At 47.6% G+C, this 18,889-nt stretch overlaps 1 protein-coding gene across 1 annotated transcript in view; it reads right to left on the bottom strand.

Moving 5' to 3' along the window:
• LOC8037882 (fatty acyl-CoA reductase 1) overlaps nt 1-18,889 on the bottom strand; it is a 54,541-nt gene that overhangs the window by 27,087 nt on the left and 8,565 nt on the right. Inside the window, exon 2 of the mRNA XM_040219890.3 lies at nt 3,492-3,608. Coding sequence (XP_040075824.2) covers nt 3,492-3,608 — 117 coding nt within the window. The remainder of the gene's footprint in view (nt 1-3,491; nt 3,609-18,889) is intronic.

Genomic DNA, 18,889 nt, shown 5'->3' on the forward strand with positions numbered 1-18,889 from the left:
GTAGTTTCTTTGTGAATTAATTATATAGTATATACACGCATGCAAGTATACTTCTTAGAAGATGCACAATTACTGGAAATTAGTTTGTATGGTAGCAGCAAACACGGCCGGAATTGCCCCCAGTTGCCTGTATATGTATTGAACTGCCCAAAATATGCACAGCAATAGCGCCGTAATTTGGAATGTATATAGTTTTTCCTGACATTCTTTATTCCAGCCTTGGGTATTTGAAAAATACACCGTTTAGTCTGAATTGTCATTTCCAATTAAAAGAGATACTGCTGTAGGTCCCCAATAGCTTGCTCAGCCTCCAAACTCCGTACAGCTGGACTCTCTGACAACAGAGGAAAACAGGAGTAAAAGCAAGCATTCGAACGTCTGTCCAGTGGTAGATGCAGCACTAGTATGAAAATGTGGAACCTGTGAAGGGCGACAGTCTGCGTGAGAAAAGCTTCTGGTATTTTAACTTCAGGACGATTCGATTGAAGTAAAATCTCAATTTTAGGGCTTAAGTGACTAATAACGAGTTAGACACCTTCGTTTACGTTTGTTACACATTACTTGAGGGTTTATATAAACAAGTCCACAGAAACCACCCGCGTAGTCCATTGAAATACTATCCGAATCCAGCAAAGGTCAAATGCGAGCAATGTATATCGTAAATGTTCCTTGTTTTTTTTTTTTGTTTTTTTTTACTTTGCCCCTGCACTTGGACTGTCTTACTTGTGATTCTCTCCCCATGGCCCAGACTGTATTTAGCATGTTGCTCGAGCAGCATGCAGCTTTTTTTCTTCGGCGATCTTGTTTAAAAACAGAGATGCAAGACAAAAATAGTATACATAACCTGCCCATTCATACAGACCATCAGCAGCATTTATTGTGCGAGATGTAAATCTGTAGTGATGCTCCTGCAATTGCGGCCATATTTCTTTATTTTCATATCCCAGCTGTGATTCATGCGTTGCCTGCCCTGTCAACCATGCTTAAAATGTTGGTTGAAGTTTCGTCTGTATAGCTACAGGTCATACCTCAATAAAGGCACATATAAAAATTTACACTTGCTACGAAAAACACGAAAAAAAAATTAAATAGAAACGAACGCGCCGACAGCTAGCGTCGTCACAGCCTCCACAGGGCGAGCGGGCCGAGTCGCGGAAAAATTCTCTCCTCGCCGTGGCGTCACCCCGGTTCGCCGTAAGGGGGCGCCACGCGAACTTCTCGGGGCTAATAACTTGCAATTAGAGCAGGCAGTCTAAAAAAAACTATTTTGTGCATGCTTCGTTTGGTTTGTTTTGCTGGCGGGAGCTTTAAGTCCCGTTCACACTCTTGCAACCGAGTACGACCGAGAAAGACCGAGACTTGTTAAAGCCTTTTAAAATTTCTTTGGACGAGAGAACACGCTAGCGCCATCTATGTGGTGACACTGGAACTGCATTCCACAAAAGCGAAAGTTTTGCGGTATTTCTGTAGTCAAATGTGCGTAATACCTGTAAGAAAGGCTCGTTTATAACGTTGACAAAAGTTTATCGAGGCAAGAAAGAAAAGATAATGCCCGAGAGAAACAGAAAATATGCCGGACATTGGGTAGCAGTTTACACTGCTACCCAATAGAGGGCGCTAGTGTGTCCTCTTTTTCTAAGAGGTTTTGAAAGGACCCAGTTTTAAGAAGTCACAAGACTGTGAACAGGCCTTTGTAATTAGCATTCATTTCGCACCATCAAACTTCTTGTAACCCTTTGCCTTTTTGCTGCTCCATATATAACATCTGACGTTACGTATTCAGTGTTTGCAGTAAGTCCAAATTTAATACTTCGCTGACTTTGCTAGAAAGAAAAAGAAAAAAAGGAGATTCTGGCTTGTAATTTGGATTACTAGTTCAGACGTGTATGTTAATGTCTTGAACCAATTTTGATGCAAATCGATTCCTATCGAAATCACCGGAGCTCTCCGGCGAAGTTTTCATAGTGGCTCGTTTGCTCGAAAATTGGTCAACACATCAATATACACGTTGAACCAGTAATCCAAATTATAGGTGAACCTTTCTCTTTTTCTTTTTTGTGAAGTTATTACATTTTTAACGTTGATAAAGCCTGGCAGATCGCCACGAAAAGCGGTCGCCGAAATTGAAAAGGTAGGGCGGCAGACAACGGATGAGAGGAGAGCCACGTGACTGGCGCCGCGCTGCGGCGAGACGCCGAAACACACTTCTCCCGATCGATGGAATGTCTGGTCGTGCTCTTCGCGTTCCTCGCGCTACCGCTTCCCTTTCTCGTCGGGTTGAAACATAGCCTCCGAGATCCCGAAGCCCGCGCGCGCTTCGGGATCTTGGGAGGCCATGGTTGGAAAACCATATTTCGGGTACTCGCCGCTGCAAAAGCTGTGCGCTGACGTCCAGGTTCCCCGAGAAATGCTCTGTGCTACCAGATCCTCGCGCTCCAAATCTGCTACCGGGCACTTTATGGCTCCGTCGTCGAACTGCCAGGCTTTGTGAGTACGGTCGAGGCTATGGTCTAAAACACTGCCAGCTCGACCCGGAGGCTTTACATGTGATGTCACCCCGCTAGAAAGCCCGGGAAGATCGGAAGGTTAGTTTTGTCATCACCTTCGTTTCCCGCTTTCTCAATAACTATTCTGACTTTAGAGATGATAAATAGCATTGTCGGGAAGAGTAAATTTCGCGGGTACTCCGAAAATGTAGTTAATACGGGTAGCTCAGAAAACCGCCGGAGCTCCGGAATGATGTGAGATGTCGCGAGGAAATTGTGAATGTATATAAATGACCTCCCTTTTTCGTGCATTCATTCAGCTCTTCTTGGAGAGCACTGCATTGTGCATTTTCTGTGAAATGCCGCCGCGCACAAAATCTGACCTTGAGATGTCTTCGTGCCTACTAGATTTATACGCAGCTCCTACCCTGCTACCGCGAGCGGAGAGGAAGGGAGAGGGCAGTGTTATAGCGCACCGCCTCCCCCCTTCCCGCGGGGCGGTGCGCCATTAATCCCGCACGTTACGACGTCAAACCAATAGCCACTCGGTTGCTGACATTCTCCCTACGGCCTTGGTGCGACGAGACCAACAGCAACGCGAACAAGCAAGGTCCGTGCAGGTTTCCCGTAGAAAGCCATCGCGTTGAAAGAAATTCGTGGTCGTCACACTTGCATTTTGCAAGTGTGGTGTGTCGTTGAAGTGTCGGCCTGGCCATCTGGGAAACTTTGAGGTGCTAACTTGTACTCGGCGCAAAGAACACCGCTCCTTGTCCCGAGAAGTAGAATTAGAGCAAAGAGTGGTGCACCACGTGGAAGCTAAAGTGTGGTAGCTAATGTGAACGTAAGAAATGCTCGCGGGCAAGACCTGACCCTACTCATATAACATATCTTTAGAATTATGTTACGGTGACTGGAGCTGGCATATTTTACACGATACACTACTCGACAGGCATCTTCCTTGGTGCTGGCGTCATGGGAAGCAGTGACCAGAGCAGCACAGCTTACCACTTCGTTGAGGATCTGCTTGAGCCTGTCTCTGGCCTTCTGGCCTTTCTTCTCCCGGATGAGTACGAAGATGTTGCCGATGTCTGGACACGACCGAAGCATCTTCTCCAGGAGCACCTGTCAAGGAACAGAACAAAACGATATTGAAGATGAAGGTCATAATCAGTCGGCAGCCTCGGAAGGCTGGGAGTGGGAGCTGGAACAGCAGCTTCCAAATGCCTGGGAAACGTGTTCCACCAAAAAGCAGAGAAGACAAAAAAAAAAAAAAAAAGGCTAGCAAATTAGATGCCACACGTTTTCACAACGTGAGGTCGGTTTGTAATAGAATGGCCACATTTGCTCACACTGTACAGGGTGTTCTCAAGCGATACTTAGGTGTGTTTAAAAAAAAAAAAAAAATAAGCCAGAGAGCAGAATGCTATGGAACTTTTTTGACGTGCTCTGAGTTAACGTGCGCTATACTGTGGCAGTAAGCAGCCACCAACCAAATTTTGTTTCAGTCTTACTAACAAATATAGGGGAACCTCAGATAATCCCCAGAAAGTACGGTTAATAAATAATATTAATAAATAATAAAAGCAGTAATTAATGCCCGACATCGTTACTGTGCACAAACACCAAGCACATAAAAACGAAAGAGGGACAAAACACGATTGTGAATGCCTTTCTTTTGTATGTCTTGGTGTCGAATTTGATTACATGTTGAAATGTTGCACACACGTTTCGGAGTTATTGTTATCGTTACCGGAGTTATCGGAACGATCTACTAAAGCTCCCCTAGTAACCAACGCTGCGATCCAATGGAGCCAATCAAGCGGCGCGAAAGGTGTGGCGTCACGGCGCTCGTTCACTTTTGCCCGTTTAATACATAACCGGCTACACCAAACAAGGACGGAGAATGCATCAAGATCCGGCGCTTTTTTTTTTCTTGGCTTGTTTTGTTTAGCCGGTGATAGGAAACGTGCAGAAACTCGGCGAGCGCAATGACCGTATAGTTTTGGCGCTTTAGTCGTAGCGTTGGCCACGATCGGACTTTGGCGTGTATACACGCCAAAGTCCGATCGTGGCCAACGCTACGACTAAAGCGACTACGACTAAAGCGACTAAAGCGACTAAAGCGACTACGCATCACCGAACCCTTTGTATTCGACCAAATCCGGCGCTATAGCGCCGGATTTGGTCGAATACAAAGGGTTCGGTGATGCGTAGTTTATTTTCTCCAAACATTATTAGTATATATATATTAATTAAAGCGGGTTTTCTTAATCTAGGTAGTTGAGAAAGCCTTAGCCCTTCTTTGTAGCCGGCGTCTCGCAGCCGGGAAAGCATTCAGTTGAAGTCCGGCTTCCACTGCCGTCGCGGGAGGAGCGCGCAGGCGGAGGGGGTCATTGAAAGCTGCGACCGGCGGTGACCTTCGCTCAAGGTCGTCGTCGCGGGGACTTGCAAAAGCCGCTAAATGACCAGGGAGCGCCCGGCTTCTGGGAACGACTGAACGCACGACCTCGGGGCAGGACGAACGCCGCTGCGCAGACCGGTCGACGCGCTGGGCACGCACCGTCCACGACCTCGGACAAGACCGTAGATCGTAATCCGTTCCGCCGTTTACCTTTCGTGCTTTTTTCTTTTTTTTTTGTTGGCAGATAGTTGAGTTAGTTTTTGAAACAGAGTAGGATTAGTGAAACTTGCTCCGAAAATACAAAGTTGTGACGGTTTGGCGTGCAAACTCTTAACAAAAAATGTTGTCACGTACGTTTTTTTTTGTTTTTTTTTTATATTTTGAGGTTTGTACGTTGGACCTTGAGATTCAAATGGTTCGGTGAGCCTTCAAGCTTTTGGCAAAGTTCGACAAAGTTCGACTTTTTTAAACAGTGTTGACCAACTTCTATTTAAAACAAAATCTAGTAATTCAAAAAAATTATTAAAAAAAAACAAAAAAAAGAAAAACAAAAAACGTTCGGGTCCAAGGACTCCGAGCCGTCACCTGAGGCACCACCACCTCCATCATCGTCCACGGAGGGTAGGGCGGGACAGGGGGTAATCCCATTCTTCCCCATTTCGCCCTAAAGCAAAACTGCTGGGCCGATTTGAATAAAGTTTATTCTCTTTCTCTCGGAAGCCGGCGTATGTCCACTCCAGCTGTGAACTGCCCGTATACGCTGAAGGCAGATTCGCGTGAGATGATGCGTCTGCGCTTTATCTCGCGTCAGGGAGGCGGGTTTTGTACAAAACAACTAAAAACGCGTACAGTGACATTAGGCATTCGCTAAATTCCCCGAGCACCAAGGAGAATGCAGGGTACGTCGGTGCACGCGCAGCTCCAGATGCCAGCACGTGCAACCGCTCGCGCGCTCTCGAGGCGGGAATGTGTGGAACGTTTTCGCGAGGGCGCCATTATCTCGAAATATTCATTGTCACGTCCACTCTGGGCGAAAACGTTGCCATCACCACGCCAATAGAATGCATTTAAGATATAAGCATAACCGTCACCCATCCTCCTTCTATCTCCCCTCTGTGTTTTTACTAGTTGCAAGTTGAAATGTTTTTTTTTTTTTTGCCGCCTATACAAGATATTTGGCGGCAGTAAACGAGGGTACGCGAAAGATGTCTACTATGCGGGAGGAATACTGCTCTTGAAATAACAAAAAAATATGGGTTCTTCGGGTTGAGAGAATAAAAGGAAATAGACCGAAGAAAAAAAAAAAAAAAAGGTGTGCTTAATAATTTTTTTTTTCTTTTATGAAATGCCGATTGAGAGGGCATGTAGGAATCTAGAGGTAATGGCGATTGGGTGTTTCATCGTAGCCTCAGTAAAAGTTGTCAACTCTTCGTTGTATTCCGTACTGAATTTATTTTTACTCCGTCTAAAGGGCCGCCCACACTAGCGAGAAAACGCGCGTGGCACGCCGATCGCGGGAAGTAACAAAAAGTCGCCGTAGCACAGTCAGCGCCACGAGCGCGTGCAGAGACCCCGCTCAACCGATTCCCGCTCAACCGATTTATCGGCGCGCCGCGCCCGTTTTCTCGCTAGTGTGGGCGGCCCTTAATACAGTCATAACAAACTACTCGAAGCTCCTGGCACGAGGCCTGGCTTCGTCTGGAGTTTCGTTTGCACACGGTCTCGGCTAAAACGCGCGCTCTTGACGGTAACCTTGATAGTGGTGTACGCCGTATTAACGGAATTGAATGGAGCAAGTGACGAACGTGTAGTTAAAAAAAGATCCCGCGCAAAATAATCGCGCAATCGCCATCCATGCCATATGAAAACAAACAAGGTGGTGCTTTCCAAACTGGATCACGGGGGAAAGAGAAAGGGGCGGTTACGAGTGGCTCGATAATTAAAATAATGATAACTTGTCTTCTCTGTGGTGGTGTCGATGAAAACAAATAGAAATTGTGTCATCAGAGTCCTTATGCTTTACTCTAAAACTCACACAGTCCGGTGTACTTATACTTCGTAGTACATGCACTTCTACCAGCCATACAGTTCATTTGTGAGGCATGCAACGCACAACGGTGTGGCCTGCTTTCAGAGTTTCAGGGAATCGGTGGCCTAGTGGGATTGAGCACACCGGCTCGAACACGTGGAGCGAAAGCCCTCGCTGCAGAACCCAAAATCCCGAGTTGCATGTCGCCCCCCCTGCCCGTTTCGATCTGGATGAGCATCGTACCGGCGTGCGGTCGGGTATCACTACTGCGTGGTGCTCGTCAAAGACCCCAGTCTAGCGGTTGTACCGCACTGGCTAAATTGCTCACACCAGACGCCCGCTGAGGCAGACTACCTTCCGGCTGTATAAACATACACACAACCGTTTGCTTTGTTTTGCTAAATGCTCGAAGCTACGCCGAATCAGGCGAACTTCGAGATGAGACGTAGAACCTGAAGGTCGAATAAGGTTCGCTGCATCAAGCCGTAAATCGAACTGCACAGGTCGGCTTCAAGGTCAGACCACCAACGACGCAGCAACAGCGGCGGCAAAGCTTTTCCGCGCAATTCCTCTTGGTAACCTTTCGTCCAAACCGCGTTCGCTCATCGCGGTGGAGGGCTACCTCGCCATCTCGAATTAGAGTACGCAGAAGCCGCCGGTTCGGTCGGCCACACCGTGGCCGACTGCGTGTTATATCCAGGAAAAAGAAAAAAAGGGCCATGGTAACCTTCGTCGCTGGCTGGATGGCGGTCGCCGAGCGCGTGGTATTGCGCGCGCCTCTGTTTGCATAATCGGGGCGGTCTAAAGAGAGCGGCCGCCTTTGCGGTGCACCGCTAAGTTTCGAATAGGGATGTCGCGAACTTTTGACGAACTTGCTTTCGTCTCTCGTGGGTTCGCCACAATCGGCGCTCATCTTCTTTGTGGGTTTACTACGATTGATAGAACCAGTCAAGCAAAGCGCCGCCGATCCTGCGTTTATTCCCCCGCGTGTTTTGTTTAGCCACTGATAGCGAACCCGTACCAAGACGCCGGTACGATGCACTTTTTGGGCTGCTTGCTGTCTCTGTCGTATCGCGACATAGCAAATTTCGACAAAAGATCGTCTTACGGACAGCGTTGCCCGACTTCTACACAAACATGCAAAGCGCCTGTGCAGTGTCCAACTTTACTAAAACCCTCAGTTGGGAAACTCGCCCATGAAACCCGAACCGTTCGCGTCCACCGAGATAATAGCCGCCGCCTTTTAGCGACCAGTCAAAAAATGGAAGTACATTTATACTGCTACTGCGAAATGGCAATGCGAGGTGGCGCCACCGGCCCTCGCGCGACTCGACATGAACCGATACATGCAGACGTGCGATTCCCGGAGTGGCCGCTGCGGGAGAAATGGCGGCGTTGCGATCGCCATTAGTTTAGAGAGCCTTCATACACACGCGCCCTTTTGCTTGAGTAATGACATCTCAGCCATCTTTCCGCCAAATCGTTTTTTTTTTTATGCTTATTGAAGCGCGCGCAATCTGGTGTCACTCAGCTCGAGCGCGTAGCTTTGGCTAATGCATGGAAGCCATTTTACCGCCCAAGTCACGCACCGAGTGCGCGAGAGCGTCACGCGCTGGCACATTCAGGGCAACAATAGATGTCTTCACCCTCAGACAGACAGACACGTAGGCACCCTACATTAGTTCGGTTCTCGAATACGGATCAAAGCCAATTTTTCAAAGCGGGTGGCTCTATGGCAGTTTCCCAACAGTTGTTCTAGTAGCGTTGGCTGTGTCTCTTACTTTATGTCCTTGGCTTGTGGAGCTTTTGTCAAAAAGAACGATGCACCAACTAGACCATCTCTCTATCGATGACCATCTCACTATAGACCGATCTCACCAAGCATTCGACGCATGTGCGAGGCAGCCGTAACTTTACAGGAGGCAATCGGCAGTGCACGAGGCTGTTCGTGTCCTCCGCGCGCAGAGCTCCAGCGAGATTCTCGCACGCGCAGAAAGATTAAAGTTCCCTCGATGCATTGCGGCAACGGTGGTGTAGTCAAACTGGCTGGTGAGATCGGTCTATTGATGAAGAATTCGAAGTTCGGAAAACAAACGTTTTATGAAGTCGTTTATTTTTAATCTCTTTAGCTAATACCGGCCCGCCGAGGTGTTCCGGCTTACCCGCGGATGGCTTCGGTCTTTCCAGTGACGCCTGTCCCACTGCGACTAACCCCCCCCCCCCCCCCCCCCCACACACACACACAATAATAATAATAAGCGCGCGTAATCAAAAGGCACCGCGTATCAAAATGGTAAACGAATATATGAAAGAGAGAGAGAGAGAGAGAGAAAAAAGCGAGAAAACTGCATCGAAACGCGGGGTTTCTCGCCATATTAATTTTTGTACATGTCGCCATCGCCAACGTCACTATTCGTAGTCCACCGTATCATGTGTGTGTAACTTTGTGTCAGAAAATTTCTTCCCGTTCTCATGTATGGCGCACTTGGTGTCCTGTGTCATAACTATTGCATATTATGAGATCTACCATCCTCACTCATAAATCTTCTGTCCTTGTGAATATGCCAAAGATCTCCATGCGCTTTCATGTTTGCCTAGTGAGTTTTCTATGTCCCAATTATTTTTTAATGTCAAAATTAGCAACGCATTGAATTTAAAGAAAGAATAATATATTATATTTTTATCTTTACCTTTTTATCTTTGCTTTAGTTAAACTTTTGTATTTAAATACCCATGTAGACTGCTTTATGGAGAATTTCCTAGTTTATATTTTTTTAGTTTATTTTCCGGCCCTCGAAACAAAGACAGATCCCTGATCGGGCTCGTGAGCCAAAACGTTTGAAAACTCCTGCTTTGGATAAACGCGTTAACTTTTTTTAACTACAAAAAAAAAAAAAAAAAAAAAAATTACGAGGGCTATGTGGATTAAAACGACATGATGGTATGTTTCCAAACACCCTCCACAACGTTTGTATTAGGGGGGTTTCGCGCACGAATTAACGTTTAAAAAAATATAGCTAGCCAGTTTAGCATTCTTTTTTTTAAGTTTTGGTTAGCCTGGGGCTCTCAAACACGCGGCCCGCGGCTCGCTCGGGCGTGGCTCCCGAGCATCAAGCTGTTGCGATACCGGCCGCTCCCAAGTCTCGGGTCATACATAGGCGCCCTAATCAAGAAAGGTCTCGTCGTGTCGTCGGTTCATTTTCGCTCGAAACGTAGCCCCGGGGCCGTAGTCTACGCGGCGGGACGAATGCACCGGGACACTGCCGCCTGCCTTCGATTGCTCAGCGATACGAAGCTGGTCATTGCAGCAGGTGGGGATGGGCCGGTTCCTTGGTCCCGCCGTAAGGATTAGGGCCCCTGCTCTTATTATAACGGATTTCACATATATCGGACTATATATATTTTTTAAAATAGGAGTATTGTTTCGTCTTAATTTTTTTTATTCTGTTTTTTTTTTTTTTTTTTGCTTATGTTATTTACCTGTACGACAATCCCACTTCTATGCTACAAGCGTGAACTCCTTTGGACGCACCTCGGCTGCACCAACCCTTGTTCAGCGGGAGTAGCTGCCAAAGCTATGAGCTGGGGTTTCTAACCGGCAGAAAATAAGGCTGAAGTACAAGTATTTGCTTCTGATGGCTGCTATGAAAATTGTAAGAGAAGAAAAAACCTCTCGTATTCGTATAAAGATTTTGTTTTTCTTTGATACCGGTTATACATTTACGGACTATTTTCTGGCTATGGGTGCACCTTGCGCTTGGGCATCTTGAGCGTCTATCAAAGCTGCGCATGTCCACTCTTCATTTCCTACGTGACACTGGAAGTTGTCCGGGAGTTTAGATTAATTCCAGAGAGAATCGAAAGACGCGAGTGTGTATAGCTGCCTTATTCTATAGAAAAATGGCATCACGATAGCGGTTCATGTTCAATCTTGTTATCACATCAGGTATGGAACTAAAGTTGCCATATGAAGAGGCATCCGGATGCTTTGCAACGTAAAGTAAACTGGTGTTCTTTTCGCTGTCCTTGTTGTTTTTTTTTGTCCCAAAACGTAATCTTTTACTCCCCCCCTCTTCCTCCCCCCCCCCCCCCCCCCCAGGCCCTGTGTCGGCTGTGCACCTTTTGGGCCCTGTGTACTTTTCCGGGGTGGGCCATCTGGCTCCCTCGCTTCAATGTGTTTGAGACCCCTGATTTGGTTCAAACACACTCTCTCCGTAAAGAACCTGTCCATTTCAAGGACACTGCTTATACCATCATACAAAATGCAGTCTGCAAACTGATTCGAACACAATTCACCACGAAATCCCTGCTTCGAATGCCGCATGGCAACAAGTCCAAGAAGAAACTTGGCACGCGGCATTCGAACCAGGGATATCGCGGTGACTGACGTCTGCCAGACTGTCCTTAGTATGACGTATAAATCAGTGCGACTCCTGGTTTCAAAGCACGCATTAAATGTCGGCAGAGCTTTTTTTTCGGCGTAACTCGTCAGCCCGATTTTCGACCACGTCCCTAAGAGGAAAGACCGATATGCTTCGAGATCTTGCCGTAGACGCTTTCCGCGTCCTACGCGAACAAACGTCGCATACGAGATCTGTTCGCACGCGACTCGCGGGGACTCGCACCGAAGCCGCTAGAAATTCGTTCCAACAATCCGACCAGCTTCCGTTTACTCATCCATTAAGACGCGTACACGTATGGCACCTGTCTTCGAAGCGAGGCAAAACTGCAGCGACCTTCGTGGAGAAAGCATTCCTTCACAGGTGGAAGCGAATCCGGTTTCTGTCTCCCCACCGCAGTTCACCTTTAGCTGCTCTGTCCTGAGGCCGTTACCGTGTCCGCCTCACTTTCAATTTGTGGAAGCTTCCACTGTGTATTAGGGAAAGGGGAGGGAATGGAGGCTTGTCAAGCCCCGTTTCCATCCACTTTTGGTATTTGTGTTTGAGCAAGCTCTGGCGGAGAAAACCTAGCTTTACCACGGAACGTTTTAAAGCTAGGTTTTGTTGGGGATGTTTGCTTTCTTTCCTTTTTTTTTTTTCCCCCTTTTCCTTTCACCCCGACTGTCGTCTGAGATAGAGATAAGCAATGGCAAAAATAAGTTGTTTTCTTGTTTTTTATGGCCGCACCGCTCCTCGTTCTCAAGATCCCAAACGGCTTTCTTACGCTTTTTGTTGTTGTTGTTTTGGGGGGATAAGTGTTCCTGATACGAGAGAGAGTAGAGGAAAGGTACAGGTGACTCGCAGCGGGTGCTACGAGTCATTCCACCCAATCCTGCAATGTGAACACATCACGTGCCTACGCGACCTGCGTGCCACTACGCCCTCTCGTAGCATCATCCACGGTCCATCCTAAGGTCAAACGACCTTGCACCATTGCCGCTTTGGCCAGCTTTTAGCTTAAAAGTTTCCAGAGGGATTTGTCGGCGAGTTGAGGCGCCAAGTCCGCTTTTTAAGCACACGCACACACGCAGAAAAAAAAAATTTACATCCGCGAAACAAATTAGATGTTGACATTGAGACAGCTTTGTCCTTGGTCCGTATTCTTTCACTCAAAGAGATGAGAGCGAGTCTTTATGCGCTTGCTTACTCACCGGGCTGCTTGGTTGGTAATTTCCCTCCATTGATGACCTCCCCTCAGTCAAAGGGATTTTACCGTCGTGATACGCACTGCTCTGGTTGTTCGGTCAGTTCGAAAATGGTGTTTATTTTCGTCCGATGCTGATCGCTCGTAAACTTCCCTTTGCTTAACGTTTTGACGGAAGTAGGAAGTACGACGTGCCTGTGTCCAGGCGCGATAAAATACGATTACGCCAGGATACAAGGTCGTGTCCCAATCGTTCGATGTTTCCGCACGGCAGGAGGTCAAGCTCGAACGTGTAAATTACTCTTAAGATTCATTACACGGCTCGCACCGACGTCACATCAGCTGCCATTGGGGTAACCTCGTTGGCCAGCGCGTGCCTTCTTTGCGTACGTTTCTCATCAACGAGTTTGTCTTTGTCGGCAAAAACAAGTGGGAATGACCAACAGCGGGGTGCGACGACGACGCGTGTAAGCCATGCACGCCTTCAGCAGCGATGTGAAAAGCTCGGACATTCACAGTGAGCTCTGACGAACTGTTGTACAGGCGCTGCACGTTTTGCGTTCCGGCATGTGTTTTAGGCACTTCTCTGGGTCGTTCGGGGTCGTTCACGCTAAGAACCGTAGAAGAAAAAAAAGTCCAGCCCCTCGCGGAACGTTCATTTCCCCCTTTCTGCGTTGAATTAAAGGGGTACGGAAAAAAAAATAATTAAATATTGAAATTTTGTTTGGAAATAAGTCAAGCACGACGGATAATAACCGTAAATGATAATCGTCCGTTTGTATTTGGAACGACTGGCTCTATTTTTCGTTCCAAACGGTGCACTCGAGCAAGCGCTCGAAGAGAAGCGAACGGAGGGCGCGATGCGTCATGGGATATCCGGCGCAAACAAAAACAGAAAAAAAGAAAAGATTCCCCGCATTCGTGACGTAGCAAGGCTGGCGTGGTTTTGAGCTTTGCCCTTAGTGGCATTGTCAGCGTTGTGGTGGTGTCAGTACGAAGTTTTCGTAGACCGTTTTCGCCGTCCAGCAATAGGGAGTTTTCGTAGACCGCGCTGCCACCTCCGCTAAGCGTTCCGCAACGAAAAAGTTGCTACTGCGCCTGCGCGCCGATAGCCTTGACTGTGGAGTTCCCGCTGTCCTAGCGGGTTGCGGAGGTCTTTGCGGGACGGCGAAAACGATCTACGAAAACTCCCTATTGCCCTCCGCAACCCGCTACAATACCCGGAACCCTGCAGTCAAGGCTATCGGCGCGCAGGCGAAGTAGCAATTTCTTCGTTGCGGAGGGCTTAGTGGAGGGGGAAACGCGGTCTACGAAAACTCCCTATTAGCGTCAAGGCGTTACAATCGAGCTGTTCGAAGTACCCGTGGGGTGACGAGCGTGTGGCTGCCCCAAGCAGCACGTGGCTTCCACAGCATTGTCAGCTTAGGGGTGAACGGAGTGGGAAAAGCAACTTTGGTCTAGATTTTGAGCGACGGGCTAATCTTCTAGGAGGAGAATGGCTAGGTTAGGGCGGCGCAAGTTACCTCCCGTTACAAAGGGTACAGCCATTAACGTCCATCCATCCATCTTGCCCCCCCCGGGGGGTTGCTGTCCCCTGGTGAACCAATCACGCACGGACATTCAATGCGCGCGATTGTTTTTCTTTTCTGCGTTAGAGCCTGATCTGTTAAACGAAAAGAGCTTGAGTAAACTTAGAGCGGTAAACCAGCGGCCAAAAATGGCACCCTCCGGTAGCCGCCATCTTGCCCGTTCGCCACATTAATGGTCACGTGACGCTAAGATGACTGCGTCCAGAGGTGGGCAAGATGAGATTGCCAAGATCACAGTCAGCAGGGCCGTGTTCCAAAATTTACTCGATCTCACTCTAGAGTAAAGATCCTGTACCTTAAAAGCCTACCCGCGTATAGTTGCTCTATCTGCCTTGTCACGTGACGTGATCCGCCGGAGTAACTCGCATCCATTCGAGTATACACTCTCAGAAAAAAAGGGTATAATCTTACACCCCTTGTCCCCTTTACAAGACCCCAAAACTTCAGTTCGACGAACAGCGTACTGTCGAACAGACGGCCCCAACTCGTCCAAGGGGCTTGAGAACGGTGATATAGACATCATTAAACAGCTAAAGTACGTATCAAAGACTACAGAAAAAAAAACAAGCAAACAAAGAAACACTGACGTTTTGCAGTAGGGCCAAGAAAACTCCGATTACTTTTTTTTTGTAGTCAGTAACACGTACATTAGATATTTTAAAAAGCTGTATTACTCTGCTATCAAGCTTTTGTGAAAGTTCGTACCGTCTGTTCGTTTTTGTTGTGTCGTATATGGGACCAAGGAGTGCAAGAATATACTTTTTTTTTTTTTAGAGTGTAAGATTGGAAGAGAGCCCCAAAGGGCCCATCTGCTGACCGTGATCTGACAAATCTGGTCTGGCCCACTTCAGGGGGCAGCCATCTTGACGTCACGTGATCACTAATGTGGCAAATAAGCAAGATGATGGTAACCGGATTGGTGCCATTCCGCTGCAGGCCGTGGGTTCAGGTTTACCGCTCTAAGGTGATACGTAAGCACGTTAGTTAAACGACACGATTAGCTCCCACCAGCTCGCCCGCGCACTTACAGTCTTTTGAATACTGTAGCGCCATGTTTAGCGAGCGCCGGGGTCCGCGGCCATGATGAGTGGTTTGAAACGTTGGCGAAACTGCTCTTCGGGGCGCCGCTCCCGTGTTGAATGTGCTGGTTGGGTGCTCCAAAGTGCTGGGTATCAGACTTTGGACGCAATGCAATTTAACATGAACAAGGACGCGTGAGTTGAGACCATTGCAGGGAACGGTCGAAGGCAGTTCCCTCCGGCCTGTTGTGTCGACGAGCGTGTCCTTTGTGTAGAACAGAAAACAGCGAAGTCGAGATGGGCCCATTGCCGGAGCGAGTCGATCAAGGATTCAACGATTCGAAATCGATGCGTGAGCAGGTTTCAGCAATAGAAATTGAAGTTTTCTTTCCACCTATGTTATATACTAATTTGCAAAATAAGAAGAACCCAATCGCGTTGTGACGGTCAACGTAAGTTCACGTCTCTCTGCTCTCACTTTTCGACAATTTCGAGCCACACCCGGCGGCGAAATGAACCTTCAGCTAAGCGTTGTTGTCGATAAAATCGAGTCAATGTCAACACTGAAAGATATCAGCTTGAATATAAACTAAGCTGTGAGAAGTTACAAGCTGAAAGAACGATTCTCACGGGAAAACCTGCACGCGACTTGCGACGCGAGCACGTTGATTGAGGGTACCGCGGTAAGTTCGGTGCGCGCCGTATTCGAGCAATGTTCCGAGCACATTCGAGAGAATGGCGTCGGGGTAAAGTCTTCTCTGTTTACAGACTCAACCCACTGCCGCTGGAGGTTTTGGTCATTTGGAAAGCGATGGCGTTTGAAGACATTGCACCAGTTTCTCTCAAACTAATATTATTCAAATCTTTGGTTCGCTCAAAATTAGAGTATGCAGCTTCAGTCTGGGATCCTGGTCAGACGACGCTCACTTCTCATCTCGAGTCAGTTCAGAACCGCGGCGCTCGTTTCATACTTAACAATTATCACCGTACAGCTAGTGTATCATCCATGAAATCTCTTCTCTCCTTGCCACTGCTTTCTTTGCGCCGTAAGTGTTCTCGTCTATGTCTTTTCTATAAAATATATAATTCTAACTCCATTCTTAAAGAAAAGCTCTTCCTCGTCCCACCTTACGTTTCTCCACGCATTGATCATCAGTACAAAGTCGGCATTCCTCATTCTCGAACCTCAGCCTATCACGAATCTTTCATTCCTAGGACATCACCAGAGTGGAACCACCTTCCGGCGTCATTAATATTATTACCCTCGTTAGATCTGTTTAAAAGTGCTGTTACTAATTATTTTTGCGAAAGTGACCCGTGACCTATTCCATGTCTTCTATTACTGTTTGTTGTTGTTTTTTTCACTCACTCCCCTCTGTAACGCCCCCAGGGCCTTGAGGGTATGTAAATAAATAAATAAAATAAATCCGCAGTTGTCTTGTCAGGTCCAGTGCGCGATAAAGATGTCCCTCGGTAATATTCTGCGCTTTCGGTTGTCATTCGTGCAGCCTATTAGCAAACAATGATTTCCCGATGACCAGGTGATTGTCGCCATTGATTACTCTAGCTCTAATTACATCTGACAGTAAAATAGAATAGAGGGAACCGCGAAGAAACCGACCAAACTTGGAGAAACACGCGCGTCCAATGCGTCCATCCGGCTCTTTCGCTTGTTTCTAATCACTCAGTAAAGAAGAAAGCGTAAACAGCCCTTTCCCCTCTTGCCCACTTTCAGTCCAGCCACGTATAATAGTTTTTATAATTGACAAATCTAATAAAAAAAAAGGGCATTTTGGTTTAGAACAAGTAAAATAATACGGAAAAGGCCGAATCTAGGAATGGTCGACAGTCGCGATTCAAACTTGAGCTTGTCCCAGTGGCGTAGTGAGAGCAAACCGATGTTTTCCCGCCTACCGGAAGTTGCGCGATTCAAGATGGCGACGCCGGCACCGGTCGCGCGGGGTTCGTCACGTCGCCGACTGTTGTCGGAGCTCCGGCGGCGCTGAATAATGCGCATAAGCCGGCCGCGTGGCTTAGGGCGCTCGGGCGGGTGACGGATCACGGCCTCGTCGAAGGAGGAAGGCGTTCGGGCGGCCCTGGGAGTCATCCGTGCCGCGGTCGCGGGACGTGCTTGCTGACCGACGAGCGCCCCCAGGGACTCCCTCCGGGTCAAGGCCCGACGTCCTTTTCGGCGGACGGATGTGACGCGCTTCGGCCGCATCCTTCCGCTTTAAAACGAGGGCATACATCAAGCGTCTACATTTCGGCGTCCTTACACTCTAACATATCTGGAGCGTCTACTTTCCCGCTAAGCATAATCGGAAAGGAGCTCGGAATGACAGGAGTAAAATACGTTTAGACCTAAAGAACAAACAAAAATTGTGCTGCGGCAGTAAACACGACGTTTCACCATGTTCAGTGCCGCACCTCAGACTGTGTTTTTTTTTTTTTTTTATTGTTCGGCATTTTGTGAAGCCGAAAAGTGAATCCCGGATAAAAGCGTGGCCGCGAGGCTCGACACTGATTGGTTGACGGATGGGAGTGGAGCAGGGAGACGCTTGACGCTGATTGGTTAACGGGGAGGTCATCTGACTAAGGGTGGAGTGAGGGGGAGAGGTAGGCGAGGTGGCGATGTGGGAGAGGTAGAGTTGGTTAAAGGGTTCTGGATTGTCAACAGGTTTATCACTCCAAGTGTACGCATGCCACGCGCTAAATTATCCGACGAAGAGCGCCGTGAACGTAGGCGTCTGGCTGAACCGGCTATGGACGTACTACTAGAGAACGAAATGAACGTTTGCGATGTTTGAACTATCAGCCTGGAAGTTCGCCCAGTCCCTTTTGCAGAAAGCAGGGATGGATTTTTCCCTGTGTTTTACGAGGGGGTAGTCAGTCCAGATTTTGTTGGAGTTTAATATACCCTTTTTCAAAACCCCATCGAGCAATACCGGCGGTCGCCTTTTCTCGGGCACGAATCGTGAATCCGAATCCTCGCCAAACACCGTCCCAGCGCTCCTGTCCAGTACGTGATCAGGGTGCCTGCCCAAGAAATGGCCACGATCTGGATAATTGCCTGAGCAACTGCTAAACGGGGCGCACTTTTGAAGAAAAAAAAAGAGTGTATAACTATAGAGTCACTAAATAAACTACGCTTAGAGTAATGACATTCCATACCCTGACTATGTCTTGGGCGCCGCCATCTTGTTGCTATGTGCAGAGTGTCAAAATGGCGGCGCCCACCAGGAAGTTGTGGGGTAGAGTTCCCGTAGTATTTTTTTTTTTTTTTTTCTTGGTGGCTCTAGGTTTGATTCGTATATGCGACTTCCTCACGTTTGGATACCGCGTCGGGAAGCTCGCGCGATATCGTTATGCTTTGTCGCCGAGTGTTTGAACGTTTTTAGATGACGTAAAAAATATTTTCTGCCGTTTTAGATCTAAAAAAAAGTTTTGAATAACAGCCAACAATGATTTCAAGAAAGAAGATGGCCGAAGCGTCGAGTTTCTGAGAAAGAGAGAGAGAGAAAAGAAGTCTTGCGCAATATTTACGTGCTGCAAAAGTAGTTCTTAGAAGATTTTGTTCTCGGAGAAAGAAATGGCGCTTTTGGCGTCAGAAACATGTACGTCTTGATAAAATAACGATGAGCTAATTTAAAATTCAGCTACCTATATCTTAATTCGTCGCAAAAAGAAGTAAATTAAGAATGCTCTACGAAAAGTCGGATTTTTGTTTTTCTCCGTTTTTCGAAGTGAATACGAGTATAGTTATTTAATTCAAAACTCGTTTC

Source organism: Ixodes scapularis, unplaced genomic scaffold, assembly GCF_016920785.2.
Source record: "Ixodes scapularis isolate PalLabHiFi unplaced genomic scaffold, ASM1692078v2 ptg000885l_1___fragment_2___debris__unscaffolded, whole genome shotgun sequence".
Lineage (NCBI taxonomy): Eukaryota > Metazoa > Arthropoda > Arachnida > Ixodida > Ixodidae > Ixodes > Ixodes scapularis.